Source organism: Nyctereutes procyonoides, unplaced genomic scaffold, assembly GCF_905146905.1.
Source record: "Nyctereutes procyonoides isolate TBG_1078 unplaced genomic scaffold, NYPRO_anot_genome, whole genome shotgun sequence".
Classification (NCBI taxonomy): domain Eukaryota; kingdom Metazoa; phylum Chordata; class Mammalia; order Carnivora; family Canidae; genus Nyctereutes; species Nyctereutes procyonoides.
This window is the reverse complement of record NW_026575051.1, coordinates 23,814,872-23,831,376: the sequence shown is the minus strand read 5'-3', so window position 1 is coordinate 23,831,376 and position 16,505 is coordinate 23,814,872. Positions and strand designations below refer to the sequence as shown.

Sequence of the window (16,505 nt, the reverse complement as noted above, 5' to 3'; positions counted from 1 at the left end):
GAGTGCCTGGGTGGCTCAGTTAGTTAAGCCTCCCAGTCTTGATTTCAGCTCAGGTCACGATCTCAGGATTGTGAAATCAAGCCCTGCATTGGGCTCTGCACTCAGTAGCAGTCTGCTTAAGGTTCTCTCTCTCTAAAAAATAAATAAAATAAATTTTAAAAAATTCTTAAAGGAATTGTTTTTCCATGTACTATTGTCATAATATTTAAATAATTTCATCATTACCATCTGCTGTTGGATGATGAATAGATTTTTAACTAGAGGAATCATGAAAAAGGTCAATAAACCCTTGAGTCCCTGATACATGAAACACATTTTTAAAATATTGTTGATGTAAACTTTATATTATGGCTTACCTCCCATTTTGTAACTTGTACTATTTTGTTCACAGAATGTGCTAAAAGACCTTGGACACACCAAAGTGCAGCTGGAGGTCACCGCCCTTGATGTGCAGTTCTTCATTTCTGAATGTGCACAAGACCTATCTCCCAACCAAAGCAAACAACTACTGAGGCTCCTAAACACAACTCAGAAGTGTTTTCTTGATGTACAGGAATCAGTAACTGCCCGGGTGGAATGCTTAGAGACTCAGTTACAGCTAGAACAGGATCTTGATGATGAGAAGGTTTGCCTTTCTTTGTGGAGTGGGAATTCTTTGGTTTTAGTTCTTCCATGTGAAACTTGTAATATGGGATCTGAAAGACAGTTAGTAGACGGAGTATAATGTAGAGATACTGGAATATGTGACAGTATTGTTTTCCATAAGAATAGTATAGTTGGTTTATTTTGATTTTTATGACTCCCTGAAACCACCATTCTCAAGTGGGAGTCTTGATTTTTTTTTCTAAAGAGTAAAAAATCCAGATATACTCAAAACTTTCGATAACTTGGTAAACATATGGGTAGAGAAAGTTAAGTATATTTTTCCTCTGGGAGGTAGTATGGCACAGGAGTGCAGGACATGGGGTGTGAACTGCCTGAGGTTACTTCCTGGCTACACTCAGTCACATGTGATACATGGCACGTCACTCCACCATGGTTTTCTCAGTGCTAAATTGGAAATAGTAGCAGTGCTTACCCTGTCGTATTGTGAACAATGGTAAAAGGATGAATGTAAAATAGTACTTTACTTACCTGGAGTGTGTTAGGCTCCTACGAAACATGATCAATGGCTACATGATGCATAGCTAGTATATAAATAATAGGAAAATGAAAGATACGAGCATTAATAGTGATTTAGTAGATTAATCTCTTAATTTAGTGAATTATATTAGGGTGTTACGTCTAATAACAGTAATGAGCAAAGGGGTGGGAATGGAATTAGGCATAGTGACAAAGTAGAAACATTGCATGCAGCACTCCTTTTATTATTTCTGGAAGCACCTAGGCATTATCTCTAGCATGATAACCTATATACACATAGCAAATTTGTTAACAGACAAATCACAACTAACTTCTGTTTTGATATCCCTTTGCAGAATTAATTATGTGTGTCGCAGGTTTCAAGAGCTTAAGAAAATGGAATGTTTCTTCCTCTCGGTCAGAAGTTCCATCCTTTACACATATGCATGGCCAGTATTCTATTGAGCAGTTTCATCCAAACGTGATCTCCTTCTTCGTATATGGGACATGCTCTTTCTGTGTCACCTTGCTCAATATGTACCCCACTGCTATCATGTTTACAGCATACTCAGAAAGCTTGCAAGATATGTTCTAATTTTGCAGTTAGAACTTGTAAAATGTGAAAAAACTTGCAAAATGTGTTCTAATTAGGGGTAATCAGAGTAGTGAGTTTATGGACCACACATTTAAGATGCTTTAATTTTGCCCTGCTTTAGATTGTGGCAGAGCGTCAGCAGGAGTACAAAGAGAAACTCCAAGGGATATGTGATCTCCTCACCCAAACTGAAAATCGCCTGATTGGTCACCAAGAAGCCTTTGTGATTGGAGATGGCACAGTTGAATTGAAGAAGTATCAGTCCAAGCAGGAGGTAAAATTTGGTTTTGCATCAGCAGGTCTCTGTTGATATGAAGTTTTATTACTATTATTACCAAATTGTTTTAGCTTTTCTGAGCTACAGTATGCTTAGATGCCCCCAGGTGTGAGCTTTATATACTAAGAGTTACATTTCCAATTTCAAGGCCAGTAATTTTCTTGACTGGTTTTGGTGAGATATTGAGGGAAGACCATTTAAAGGAGGTTGCTAATGGAAATGCTTTGTCTGAGGAATTAAAACTTGCATCCATTTACGGCCAGCTCACTCCCTTGCACATCAGGTGAAATAACCATTCGTTTGGGTTCTTTCTTTTTCTTAACCTCCTATTCCTGCCTTCTTTCTCTACAATTTGTCCCTTGTCATTGAATGAACCAACGATAATGATGGATAAAGATATCTTTATTTTGGTGTCTGGAGAAAGAACATTCTCATTGTAACTAGACGGCTCTTGGTTCACCTCTCAGATTCTCCACATTGTTAGCTTTATAACTGAATCTCTTCGAGCCTCAGTTTCTTCATCAATCATAGTTCACTGATTGTAAGAGTTAAGGAAATACTGCATGTAAATTAAGTGACTAGCACAATTAATGTGACATAGTAGTGGCTCAATAAGTAGTATCTGTTTCCACTCAAATAATTCTTAGGATAATTTGATGAGGCTTAAATTAAAAATATGGGAAAATAATATGAAGGTTCAAACACAGTATAATATGGAGAATGAAAATGCAAAGTAAAGGAGGAGGAGAAGAGAAATTAAATAGAGAAATCTAGACAGAAGCTATAACTGCTGAGGAGAGATCTTAATTTTGAGCTTCCTAATGGCTGGGGCAAAGAAGCAAATATTGCATATTGAGAGCTCTGGGGTTTAGAAGAGGTTATTTTACTTCACTGAGAGAACTACTTTATTTTTATCCTGAGTAATAGGTATGTATTAAAAAACAGATGTTTAAAAAATGAATAAATAATAGTACCATGTCTTTAAAAGTTCTTACAGATAAGCTTACAGAATGAAAAATATCTGGTGTGTGCACATTTGTATAGAATATATTATCAAATTCATTATTTTCTTTTTTTAAGATTTTAAAATTTATTTTAGAGAGAGAGAGAGCGTGCATGAGTGGGAGGAGGGGCAGAGGGAGAGAGAAAGAAATCCTCTAGCAGACTCCTTGTGATGTGGGGTTTGATCCCAGGACCCTAAGATCATGATGGGAGCTAAAACCAGAGTCAGCCACTTAACCAACTGAACTACCCAGGCACTCCTTAAATTCGGGGTTTTACAAACCATATCCCTTTGTGAAACATGAAAACCTCACACCTTTCTTTAATGATGTTTGAGGTTTCACATTAAATATTGTGATTTAAGTAAATCAACTCAAACTGACTATGCTTTTTTATCCTGTACATGCTAGATTCTTCTCTGCTCACTCCCTCTTTTAGAATTACAACTCTAGAGGAATTAAATAGGTAATAATTTAATGAGAGGTTTTTTTTTCTTTTGTGTTATAAGGAATTACAGAAAGATATGCAAGGAAGTGCACAGGCTTTGGCAGAAATAGTGAAAAATACAGAGAACTTCTTAAAAGAGAATGGTGAAAAGCTGTCTCAAGAAGATAAAGCTTTGATCGAGCAGAAACTTAATGAAGCCAAGTTAAAGTGTGAACAGCTTAATCTAAAGGCAGAACAGTCAAAAAAGGAGCTGGATAAAGTTGTGACAACAGCAATCAAAGAAGAAACAGAAAAGGTCCTTATTCAAATACGTGGTATACCGTCGCTTTGTTGATGATTAGCCTAACATCTCCTTGAATTTTTAAGTGCTATCAGGTGCCAATAAGTGATGCTTAGGACTAGAGACTAGATTTTTGTGTTTATAGTCATATAATTGACCAAATTTTATATATATATATATATATATTTTTTTTTTTTTTACATAATTGACCAAATACCACAGAAAGCTTGAAGAATTGGCTTTGTTTAACTTTTTAAAAATACTTTTAAAGAACTTATTTAAAAACTTTAAAAAAATAATTTAAGGGGGATTGTCAGACTTTCTACTTGGGAAATGCATGAGGACTCAACTGTAGTTAAAATTTCAGAATGTATTTTTGAGGACAGTGGAAACATCCCAGTAACCTGCCTGTGGCTCTGAGGTTTAATTTCATTGTGTTCAGTCTTCTGCGTGTGTCAGTTTTTAGTATCCCCACTCTAATTTTAAATCATCTTAAATATTTCCTTTTGGAATATCTTGAAACCGGTGCCTCATCCAGCATTCACAGTACCTCCCGTGAACTTTCTTTATCCAGGTTGCAGCTGCAAAGCAGCTGGAAGAGAGCAAAACCAAGATAGAAAACCTTTTGGACTGGCTATCCAGCATAGACAAAGACTCTGACAGGGCAGGGATGAAACAGAGACAGGCCATTGAACAGAATGGGACCCATTTTCCAGAGGGCGACGGCATGTCGGCGATGGGAGAGGAGGACGATGTTAACGGTAACCTGTTGGAAACTGATGTGGATGGTCCAGTTGGACCCACTGAGGATAATCTGAACCAGCAGTACCAAAAAGTTAAGGTGTGTTGTTTTAAACAGAGCGATACTGTCAAACTTTGTCTCTCAGGTCTGTAAAGAGAGGGGCACGTGAGTTCTGTCTCAAAGCCTTAACGACCACCTAGCATAAAGTCCTATTTTCTAGGGTTGTCATTATGTCAGATAGAAGTTACTGTGAGAATTCTAAGCAAGTCAAAAATGAATCATTAGATATGGCATTCTTCTAAGCAAAGCAGATTTATAAGGAAGTAATAGAAATAATGATAGTTGATACTCAGAGCAGATGCAGTGGGCCAGGCATCTTCTCACCTCCTCCCAACTGAACACACTGAGTTTCCCACCCCTGCTCCCTCTGACACTATACTCTTGTTTCAAAGGTGAGGAAACTGTAACATACAAAAGTGAAGTAGCTGGCCCAAGTGTATACATCTAGTACAGGAGCAGAGGCAACTTTTGAAAATCTTTTTCAAAGTGTCCCAAAATTGATCACTTTATTCCAGCATTTGGCATTTGTAGTTAGATGACCAGACTTGATGTGCTCTTGGAGTTTTGTGTGTTTTCCTCCATGTCTTTGTCTTTGGAACAGAATGGTCTCTGAGAGGTTTTTAGCTTAAAGGAAATATAAATTAAACCAGAAGAGGAGTGGAACTATTTATTGTATTTGTAGTTTTCAGGGGCTATTCTTGAACCTTACCATAAGTATCACTTAAAATGAAAAAATCTAATGAATTTCTTTAGGAATGTCTGATGAGTGTGTTACAAAGAATTCAGGAAAGGTTAGTAACTTGACCCAAGGAGTGCAAATACCAGTGGGTAGATTTAACATAAAGATGCCTTACAAGGAAAGCCCTTGTTTTTAGCCAATTTCATGATGTTTGCCTTCTGATCTTTTTGTTTCTAAGAAGTAGGACTCTGAAAGTGCTTTAGAGAGTTCTAACATCCTGGCAGAGTGGAGAGATAGCCTAAGGTACTGGCCAGGGGTTCTGTTTCTAGCACTTCCTAGTTGTGCCACATGTCCTAGGCCACACAGTTTCTTCCTTCAGACTATATTTCCTCATTTATAAAAGGAAGAGGTTGGATCAGATGATTTATAAGGTGTTATATATGTCTGTCTAATCTACTCTGTGCAGAAGACCCACAGGAGAGGGTAGTCTGTGATTATAGTTCAAATCTCAAAGACACAGTCTGTGGAAAGAAAGTTCTTCAGACAAAAATATTTATCATGTGCCCATGATGTGGCAAGCATTGTTATAGATAGAATACAAATATTAATGAGTATGTTGTCAGCTGACTAATGGGGATCAGGGAATAGTTGCCCTACGACAGTGCTTCTCAGTCCTGTTTACTTTATAGCATAGTTATTCTTATTAGCCTTTGTTGCCCACCTTGTTCTAGGTGCTTGGGATCCCCCAGTGAGTGAAATAAATTCCCTGTCATGGTGTTTACATATGAGAATAGTGAGGATGATAAGTCAGGATGATAGTTATTAATAAATAACTAAATTTTATGCAATATGAAGTATTAGAAGATGGTGATCTTTTGCTAAAAGAAACGAGTTGAGTAGAGGGGGTAGGTATGGGGTTGGGAGCCACTTAAAGCATTAAATAGGATCATTTGAATAGGACTGAGAGGGTGAAATTTGTGCAAAGACTTAGAGGGGATGTGTGGGAGAGATACCTGAGGAAAGCTCTGTTGCCAGACAAGAACGACTGAGGAAAATAGTTCCAAATGTGCCTAATGAGGTGTGGGTGGAGGTAGTGGTTTAACAGACTGGAGTTTCTGGAATGGAGGTGGGAGGTGGACCAAATGGTAAAAGAGCTCTAAGGTAATGTTATCAGGTCATTTGGCTCCCTGTAAACCATTGTGAGAAATGTGGAAAATTACCCAGGAAGATTCTTACCCTTTCTGCCATATTTGTATGGATATTGGGGTGAATGGAAGGTGCTCTGGCTGGAAAGAAAGGGAGGGACTCCAGCTACCTGAGCACCACCCAGCTGTCCTGAAGACCAAAGAAGCACATCTGTGACCTTTTGGCAGCACACCTGCTAGAAGGTCTGCTCTCCGCCTTTAGAGTGGATTTGAATCCCTGGCATGTGCCAAACTTGCCAGGAAGTATTCTACATATATGTGATCGCATGTACTCCTTTCTGCAAACCTGTGATATATAGGGATAATTGTCTCCATTTTCCCCATGTAGGAGGGCAAGGCCCAGTGAAGCTGAATAGTTCCAGTATTCTCTTTGATTATGTATGTTCCTCTTTCATTGGGCTTCTCTGAATGTATGTTGTTCTTGCTTCATAATCATCCTGGTGTTATAGCCTTAAAATCAACAGATTCTCTTTTTCCTATTTAAATGTCTTCTCAGGGTCATTTCTTAATCAGAATATTGTATTTCTTTGCTCGATAATTAGCTAAAGACATCAGCAGTCCCTTCAGGGTAGTTGTGAAGAAGCAATGAGTAAAATGAGATCAATACTGTAGATACTCATTTTAGGATTGGAAGAGAAATTCATCATTTTTTTTCAAACTTTTCAAGATCAGTACTTGTCCTCTGTGACTATCTTTTTCTAAAGAAGATTAGAAAATCTCTATAAAAATAAAATTAGAGTGGTCAAAACTTGCTCTCCTGAAACGCACCAATGTGAGGGAAATCCCTTGTGCCTTGATAAACTTAATGAGAAGCAAGTCATCACCTGTGGTTCATTTAAGTGTGTTGGTGTTAAGGTGACAGGGGCCTCCTGACAGCCTCAATGTAAGCTGGTCACTGCTCCAACCTGATGGCTGACCTGTTTTCCACACAGGCCCAACATGAGAAGATCGTCTCTCAGCACCAAGCAGTCCTCATGGCCACTCAGTCTGCACAAACCTTGCTTGACAAACAGGGCCACTACTTGTCTCCCGAGGAGAAGGAGAAACTGCAAAAGAACATGAAGGAGCTGAAAGAGCACTACGAAACCGCTCTGGCCACAGCGGAGAAGAAGATGAAGCTAACACATTCTCTGCAGGAGGAGTTAGAGAAGTTTGATGCTGATTACAGCGAGTTCCAGCACTGGCTGCAGCAGTCAGAGCAAGAGCTGGAAAACCTGGAAGCAGGCACAGACGACCTCAGCGGTCTGATGACCAAACTGAAGCGGCAGAAGAGTTTCTCAGAAGACGTCATTTCTCACAAAGGGGACTTGAGGTACATCACAATTTCCGGCAACAGAGTGTTAGAAGCAGCTAAGTCTTGTAGCAGGAGGAGCGGCGGCAGCAAGGCGGCCCAGGATCATATCGATACTTCTGCAACCTTCAGAGAAGTCCAGGGCAAACTGGATCATGCCAGTGATCGGTTCAGGTCTCTCTACTCTAAGGTAATTTTATTTTTAAGGGGAGTCAGCCTGTGACTATAGTTTTCACTCTGTCTTCTTAACTTTTGTTTTGGAATGAGAAGGGAGCAATCTAAGAACTGAAGCAGAGGACATAAGGTGGTTTCATCCTCATTCCCTCTTTCTTATTCATCTGCTTTACTTCTGCAAATGTGTTGAAAGGTTAGGAGCCTCAAGTTATCAATTCAATTTGGGGGGGAGTGATTGCCTAGCAGCCTTACGTCTAAAATGCCAGTATCTGATCTGACCACCAGGCGGCGGTTATGTTTTGGTTCTAGACGGAAAGCAGGGCTAGCTCATTTGCAGCCTCTCAGGCTTGGGACCAAACTTTCACATCAGATTAATTTTCCCTTCACCAATATTACACTTGTTTGTTTTGCAGATAGAGTTGATCAGTGCATTATTGTAATACTGCACGGCTAACAGACTGTTTCAGCTTCCCTTTTGTGGACGTGCGAAAGAGTTTTGTTTAAAAAAAATGCGGGACTAAGAAAACATTTCCCTCTTTACAGTATAAGCTGAACAGACTAACCAAGTCACACAAATGGTTGGAAGAGCATCATTGATTATTGGCCTTTGCTTCATTCTGATCTAGATTATTTTCCCTTCTTGTTCAACTTCAGTCTTACATGACATATAAGTGATTTATTAAGTGCTTTGAAAACCTTTCCATCAAATATATAGCTATACACATGGAGTATAACTCAGTGGGAGTGTGTCCTGGTTGATTAGCCTCCTCTGGTGATTGATATCTGAATTCTTCCTTGTAAACATATTTCGAACTGGTATAAATCTAGGACTATCTCTTCATTTTTATGGTTACTTTTTGAAGATGCTTCTCCACATGAAGGAAAATATCTTAGTCCTAAAGTTTTCACTAACTTTGGTTGAACTCTGGTGTTTTTCAAGTTACATAACTCATAGGTCCTAAGATTTTTAACACATACATGGTGGGATTTTAGCCTCCCATCCTTATTCTCTTCTGATTTTTTATTTTTATTTTATTTTATTTTTAGTGCAATGTCCTTGGGAATAATCTTAAAGACTTGGTAGATAAATATCAACACTATGAAGATGCTTCATGTGCCCTTCTTTCTGGGCTCCAGGCCTGTGAGGTGACAGCAAGCAAACACTTATCTGAACCCATCGCTGTGGACCCTAAAAATCTACAAAGGCAATTAGAAGAGACCAAGGTAAGAGAAAGAAACAGATAAGGGAAGACAGAGAGAGAAAACTGAGAGATCCAACCCTTCAGTAGTCTTACTAAAAGCTATCCACTTCCCCCTGCTTTTGTGATCATGTCACCTTGTAAAGGGGAACAAAGGATGGGAATGGACTTCTCTTTCTGGAGGGAGTTGGGACTCTGATTCACGGTCTATTCATTTCTCTTTCTAATGAGATTGTTATTTCCATTGCTGTTTAACTGGTCTGGCATTGCAATTATGGCTTGCATGCCACCACTCCCTCCTCCCTTAAAGAAAAACTAATATTGCCCTGGCCACTTATTTATCTTTATACTTATTTATTTTTGTTCATTGTCTTTCTCCTCCATTAGAAGTAAATTCCATGAACGCAGGTGTTTTTCTCTATTTTGTTCGGTACTATCTCCGCAGCACCTACGAGAGGATGTGGCCCAAAGTAGGTACTCAGTAAGTGTTCAAGAATGAACAGGTGGAAAGGAAGAAGGGATGTCACTCTCCTGTTTTGGGTCTTAGGACTACGACTGATGTTCCTAATGAGTGTCCCCATGATGACTCTTTGAGACTTATTGCCTAGCGCAGTTCTCAGAAAGTTTACCTGCTCCTTGAGAAGTGCAGGCTTGATGTCAGACTTGAATAATTGCAAAAGTCTCAGTATACCCACGATGGCAGAGTCATCTTAAATTTAAAGCATATTTTAAAATCTTAATGTAAGGGAAGATAATTCTTGAAGTCCTTTACTCCTATTCCATATGACCAATAATTTTGGGTTTGAAAGTTTCATCTCATAAATCAGTTCTGTCTCTCCTTTGAGCAGGTAGGTAACAGTCATTACTGCTATAGGTAGAAAGTCCACACAGTATTGCTAGTTAAACAACTGCCTTCCAGAATTCAGTTGCATCTGCTAGTTACTGATGTGCATTATCAGTCCTGGGCCTTTTTGTTTGTGTTTACTCTTTCCCACGAGCACAAGAACAAATCTGTCTTAATTAAGTTTTCAGGTCCCACTTGATTACATGTCCAAGGACGTATATGGTAGGGGCAGAGGACAGGAGGCCACAACATGAAGGCCATTATTTTGGTAAAGATTGCCAAAAGCTTAAAATAATTATTAAGATTGCCAACATAACATTTAGTTAAGAAGTTAGGTATTTTTAGTCTAGGAGAGTGTATAAAAACACATTTTAAGTGAGGTCTCTATCAGAAAACTGATTACATCCTATATGAAAGTAATTTTTACGTAACTAGAGCTAAAAGAAAAAGAAGAACCCAAAAGAATGCTGTGGTTTTTAAGTTAAACGGATACCTTGATTAGTTTTAAAACAAAGGAAAACTTCCTTGGTATGGACTGCAGAAGAAGACTCTTCTAGTCGTAAGGGAACCAAAGAAATGTTATAGGAGAGCTGTGTCTCAAAGGAGCATAAATTCTAATTAAGCCACAGCATAATTTTAAAAATTAAATGTGCAATTAAAGTTGCTCTTGGCATATGTTCTTATTTTCCTCACAGATGATCTCAGCATGTGGCAAGGTTACGTTTTTAGGAGGATTAGGTAGTTTCCATTCCTTTCATTTTTATTAACACTTAAAAATTATTTTTCTTTAACAGCAATATAAACACATAAGACTACCACAGAAAAATCACTTTTCTCTACATTTCCATTGCTAGCATATTCTGTTGGATAATAAATGTAACTTGGGGGGTACCCAAGTCAGTTCATTTGAAACATTTCTGTCCAGTAGCACATTGTTGTTAGCATTATTATTCAAAGGACTGGTAGCTGTGTTGTCAACAGTCTGTTAACCACTGAACTTTAATGGCACTCCTCAAGCTCTGCTTCCAGGAAAATCAGTGGACAAAAGAAATTTTAGTACCATGTGAGGCACTGAAATACAGGACTTGGGGACCAGTTTAGATGCCTGGGTTTGGCACTAGGCATGGAGCTAGATCATGTTGACTGACGGTGTCGACCTTCTGGGCTTTCACTAAGCTCAGGAATATTGTTAAGTCAGGAGTCTTCCATATATTTTATATATTTCACACTTTTCTGATCTAGGCGAGGAGACCAAGGTCATAATCATTCAGTATTCCCTGTTACAGATGCCTTATTATGTTTTGATTTCATTAAAACCCATTAAAAGCTATATACAGTACCCCTATGAGTATTTTAATTTGTGGTTTTATTCTAAAGTATTATAAAAGCACTGTTCTAGTTAAATTATAACCTGATACATACTAGGAGCTAAAAGCTGTTGAGTCTCTTGAACCTAATTATGGAGAAAAAAAGTATGGGCTGTTTTGAAAAAAAGAAATGAAGAAAAAATGCTTCTTTTGTAATCCATTTCTAAGTTTTAGGATGCTAGGTAGGGCCATCTTCGGTATAGGATATTTTTGTAGAACCATGCTAACTTTTACATATATTTATTAGGTAGATGTTTCTGTGCTAGCCCCATTCTTAGGTTTTGTGAAGACACAAAGATGTTAAAACCATGCCTCTCCCCTTGGAGAACTCACATTTAAAAAAATTTTTTTGGAGGTATTCATAATCTTATTCCATCTCTTAAATAAGTATGCAATACAAGCAAACTGTTTCTGTGGCTTGGACTTCTGTCTGGTTCTACGTAAAGTTTCTATCTTGAGGAATTTTTTGTACTTTCTGTGAGTAAACCTGTGAAAGAATTTCCTAGACAGATCTTCTCTGATACAGATGCTTTGGCCTCTTGGGACAATTTTAGGGTCTGGTATACAGATCACAAATCCATTGTTAGCCATAGGTTGGTGGGCCTTTTGACATATATGTGCTGTCCTTATGTCATTTAAATTACTTGAATATGAAAATTAGTTGAAGAAATTTTTTCCATTGGCTGTAAGCATTTGTTTTAGTCTGAAATGAAAGCTGAAACAGAAGAGGATCTTTTTGGAACTTCTACCTGATATTTTAATTTATTTACTTTTCATTTATATACTACTTCTAGAAACTTTTCTTGGGGCCTACTAGGTGCCAAGCACTCTGCTGGGTGGTGATAAAAGAAAGCTAAATAGAATGAAATCTTTGTTCTCAAAGAGGTTAGTTTTAAGAGACAAATCCAGTAATATTCATAGGGTATTGATGAACCTTGCAAGGAGTACTTACAAAGTAGGGGTGAGGAGAAAGTTTTCCCAGCTGACTGTTAAAGGGTGAACAAGAGGGACTCCTGGGTGGCTCAGTGGTTCAGTGTCTGTCTTGGGCTCAGGTCATGATCCCGGGGTCCTGGGATCCAGTCCCCCATTGGGCTCCCCACAGAGAACCTGCTCCTCCCTCTGCCTATGTCTCTGCCTCTCTCTGTGTGTCTTTCATGAATAAATAAATAAAATCTTTTTAAAAATAAAGGATGAACAAAAGCCAGGCTCAAGATGATGGGGAATAGGCTATGTGAGAAGGTTAGTATATGGAGATGTGAGCAAATAGCTAAGAAACAGCTGTGTTTTTGAACATTTCTGGAACTAGGTAGAAGAAGATAAGATAGAAGATGCAATTAGGAATAGATGTCATCAGACCTTTATGCTCAAGTCTGTTGTTTTTATAAAGGCAATAGGAAGCTACTGAAAGACTTTAAAGAGGGGAGCAATAATATAGTCAGGTTTAGATAGAACACATTTGGGGACTATATTAGGGGAGGTGGGGAGCTCAGGATGCTTTTTTCAGTTGAGTGCAGTAATCTAGTATACAGGGCAGAAGTCTGCTTTTAAGAACACAGCAAGCAGGTAAAATTGTCAGGGCCCGATGGTGGATTTGCATGGGGAAAGGAGGGTTAAGGAAGGGTTTAGAAGGAACCTCAGAGTTACTACTTGGGTCATGAGATACAACAACAGGAGGAGTGCAGGTGTAAGGAATGACATAATGAGTTCAGATTCAGCGTTTTGAATTTGAGGTGATGGTTTATACCCAGATGGAAATGATCAAGAGGCAGTTGGAAACCTGGGCCCATGGCCAGGGATGAGTTCATCTATAGTTGGACATATGGGAATTTGAATTTGAAATCCAAATGTGAGACTGGAAGAGGAGCTCAAGTAGCTCCAGGGAAGTAAAAGCCAAGCATGGGGCCCGTGTGGACAGTCAGCCCATTTGGACAAAGATATGTCAGAGGTGTTAGAGATGCAGGGCCAGACTTCTGGAAGACCTGTCTGTGGTTCTTGGGTCTACCTCTTCTCGATTCATTTTAACTGTTTAGCTGCATGTACTTAGAGAAATGTGGGCCTCTATTCGGCAAATTTAGGATTACAGGATCCTTTCTGAAGCAAATTATGTTGTTAACCTTTTCCATTTTCTCTCTTCCTATAACCTTTGGGGAGAGAATTATTCTGGGTGCATTTCCATCTCCCTGATTACATCTGTTCTTCTTTTTTTTTTTTTTTTTCCTCATTAAACTTTTGTTTTAATGGGTCTCAAAATTCTGTGACAGATTTTTGGTCAAGTTGTTTCTGTTAAAAAGTACTGATTTTTAAAAACTAATAACTTAAAACTGCCACACACGCACAAAAAAACCCAAATGGTCCACAAAACATTCTCCTTTCCTTCTGAAGGTTTTACGATGCATTGTTATCATTAACCAGTCTTTTACTATTAAACTCAAATGGCCAGTTGACACAAACAATTCTGGGACCGTTCTTCCACCACTGACTAAGACTGGGGTGGCAGGTATCACGGATAATACTCATTTAGCCTTCTGAGCTTTCTGGGCAGACTTGGTGACTTTGCCAGCTCCAGCTGCCTTCTTGTCCACTGCTTTGATGACACCCACAGCAACCTTCTGTCTCATGTCACAAACAGCAAAACGGCCCAGAGGAGGATAGTCAGAGAAGCTCTCAACACACATAGGTTTGCCAGGAACCATATCAACAATGGCAGCATCCTCAGATTTCAAGAACTTGGGACCATCCTCCAGCTTTTTTCCAGAACAACAATCTATCTTTTCCTTCAGCTCAGCAAACTTGCAACCAATGTGAGCTGTGTGACAGTCCAGCACAGAGGCATATCCAGCACTGATTTGGCCTGGATGGTTCAGGATAATCACCTGAGCCGTGAAGCCAGCTGCTTCCATTGGTGGGTCATTTTTGCTGTCACCAGCCACATATCTACGATGAACATCTTTGACAGATACATTCTTGACATTGAAGCCCACATTGTCCCCAGGAAGAGCCTCACTCAAAGCTTCATGGTACATTTCAACAGACTTTACTTCAGTTGTAACATTGACCAGAGCAAAGGTGACCCCCATACCAGGCTTAAGAAAACCAGTTTCCCCTCGGCCCACAGGGACAGTACCAATATCACCAATTTTGTAGACTTCCTAGAGAGGCAGACGCAAGGGCTTATCAGTTGGACGAGTTGGTGGCAGAATGCAATCCAGAGCTTCAAGCAGTGTGTTTCCACTGGTATCCCCATCTTTACAGGTGACTTTCCATCCCTTGAACCAAGACATGTTAGCACTTGGCTCCAGCATGTTGTCACCATTCCAGCCAGAAATTGGCACAAATGCTACTGTGTTCGGGGTTGTAGCCAATTTTCTTAATGTAGGCGCTGACTTCCTAACGATTTCCTCGTATCTCTTCTGGCTGTAGGGTGGTTCAGTGGAATCCGTTTTGTTAACACCAACAATTAGTTGTTTTACACCCAGTGTGTAAGCCAGAAGGGCATGCTCACGGGTCTGCCCATTCTTGGAGACCCTGCTTCAGATTCACCAACGCCAGCAGCAACAATCAGGACAGCACAGTCAGCCTGAGATGTGCCTGTAATCATGTTTTTGATAACATCTCTGTGTCCTGGGGCATCAGTGATGGTCATATAATATGTGCTGGTCTCGAATTTCCACAGGGAGATCAGTGGTGATACCACGTTCACGTTCAGCTTTCAGTTTATTCAAGACCCAAGCATACTTGAAGGAGCCTTTTCCCATCTCAGCAGCCTCCTTCTCAAATTTTTCGATAGTTCTTTTGTTGATCCCACCACATTTCTAGGTCAGATGGCCAGTAGTGGTAGACTTGCCCGAATCTATGTGTCCAGTGATGATGATGTTGATGTGAGTCTTTTCCTTTCCCATTTTGGTTTAGGTTTAGCGGTGGTTTTCACGACACCTTTGTTCTGGCGGCAGACCCATTGTGAAAAAAAAAAAAAAAGCTACATCTGTTCTTCTTTCCCTTCTCATCACTTAAGTATAAGTACTCTTTGTGATTTCTCATGGCCTCCTCCTCTGGTGTTTCTGTGCTTGCTTCCTTAGTGGTCTCACCATGGGTCTTAGCTACCAGAGCTTTATGTCTAGTCCCAGCCTGTGTTCAGAGTCACCTCCATTTCCAACTTTACTGTTTTTTTTTTTTTTCTATAGGACAGTCCTAAGTGTTCTTTCAGGTCATAAATTCCCAAACAGACTCTCCTTTGCTCCTAAACTTGCTTCCACTTTTACTTACGAATTCCATTAATTACCTAGGCTCAAAAACATTGGATACTTCTTTTGCCTCTTCTTTTCCCTTGTTCCTGCCCCTTAAAGCAATGATATCCCACAAAATATTCTATAACAATGGAAGTGCTCTATAATTTTTCCAGTATGGTAACCACTAGTCACCCTTGGCAACTTAGGACTTGAAATATGGCTAGTACAACTTAGGAATTGAATTTTTCATTTTATTTGATTTCAATTAATTTTTAATTATAAAAGCTCCATGTAGTTAGTGGCTACCATATCTCATGGCACAGCTTTAGTTGACTTATCAAGAGACCCTCCCCAACTCTGTAACCAATTTGGCCTTCCCAGCCCAGAAGGGCCTCTCTCCTTTGTTACTGCTGATATTGCCCCTAACTGGTGTCTCTGCTTCATTTCTTAGCCAAGTCATTTATCCCATACAGTGCTACAACTTTAGCCTTCTCTCTCTTTTTTAAAGCCTTCTCTTAAGACAGCTTTTGAGTATGTCAACCTATACTCAGAATCCTTGAACAACTCTTCAAGATAGAATGTAAACTCTTTTGCTGCACAGTCCTCTTGCTGTTGATTAACTCATACACATTCTCCAACTGATTGGGACCCTCCCTTCTCCTGTAATGCTTTTGTCTGCATCTTTGTTCACTCTGCAGGGAAGTGTTCTCCTTCCCCACTTCTACCTGCCTTTGTCCACACATTCTTCAGGACCCAGCCCAGGACCACCATCATTTCCCTGTCGAGTTAGCCCTCCTCTCAGCTTCCAGTAGCACATATCAGTTCCTGATGTAGATCATAAGATCCCTGTGGGTGAGCTTTGTGTCTGTTTGGTTTTGTATTACTACAGACACAGCAAGTTTTTTTTTTTTTAATTTGTTAGATGTTAAGTAACTTTTGTTGAATAAACAGAAATAAATATGACTTTGTATTGAAATGGAAACCCTTAATCATTT

At 39.4% G+C, this 16,505-nt stretch overlaps 1 protein-coding gene across 1 annotated transcript in view; it reads left to right on the top strand.

Annotated features, from left to right (window-relative positions):
• Positions 1-16,505, top strand: part of DST (dystonin) — a 483,034-nt gene that overhangs the window by 357,716 nt on the left and 108,813 nt on the right. The window contains exons 43-48 of the mRNA XM_055329608.1: positions 392-625; positions 1,839-1,991; positions 3,505-3,738; positions 4,298-4,564; positions 7,342-7,890; positions 8,922-9,098. Of these exons, the coding sequence (XP_055185583.1) occupies positions 392-625; positions 1,839-1,991; positions 3,505-3,738; positions 4,298-4,564; positions 7,342-7,890; positions 8,922-9,098 (1,614 nt within the window). The remainder of the gene's footprint in view (positions 1-391; positions 626-1,838; positions 1,992-3,504; positions 3,739-4,297; positions 4,565-7,341; positions 7,891-8,921; positions 9,099-16,505) is intronic.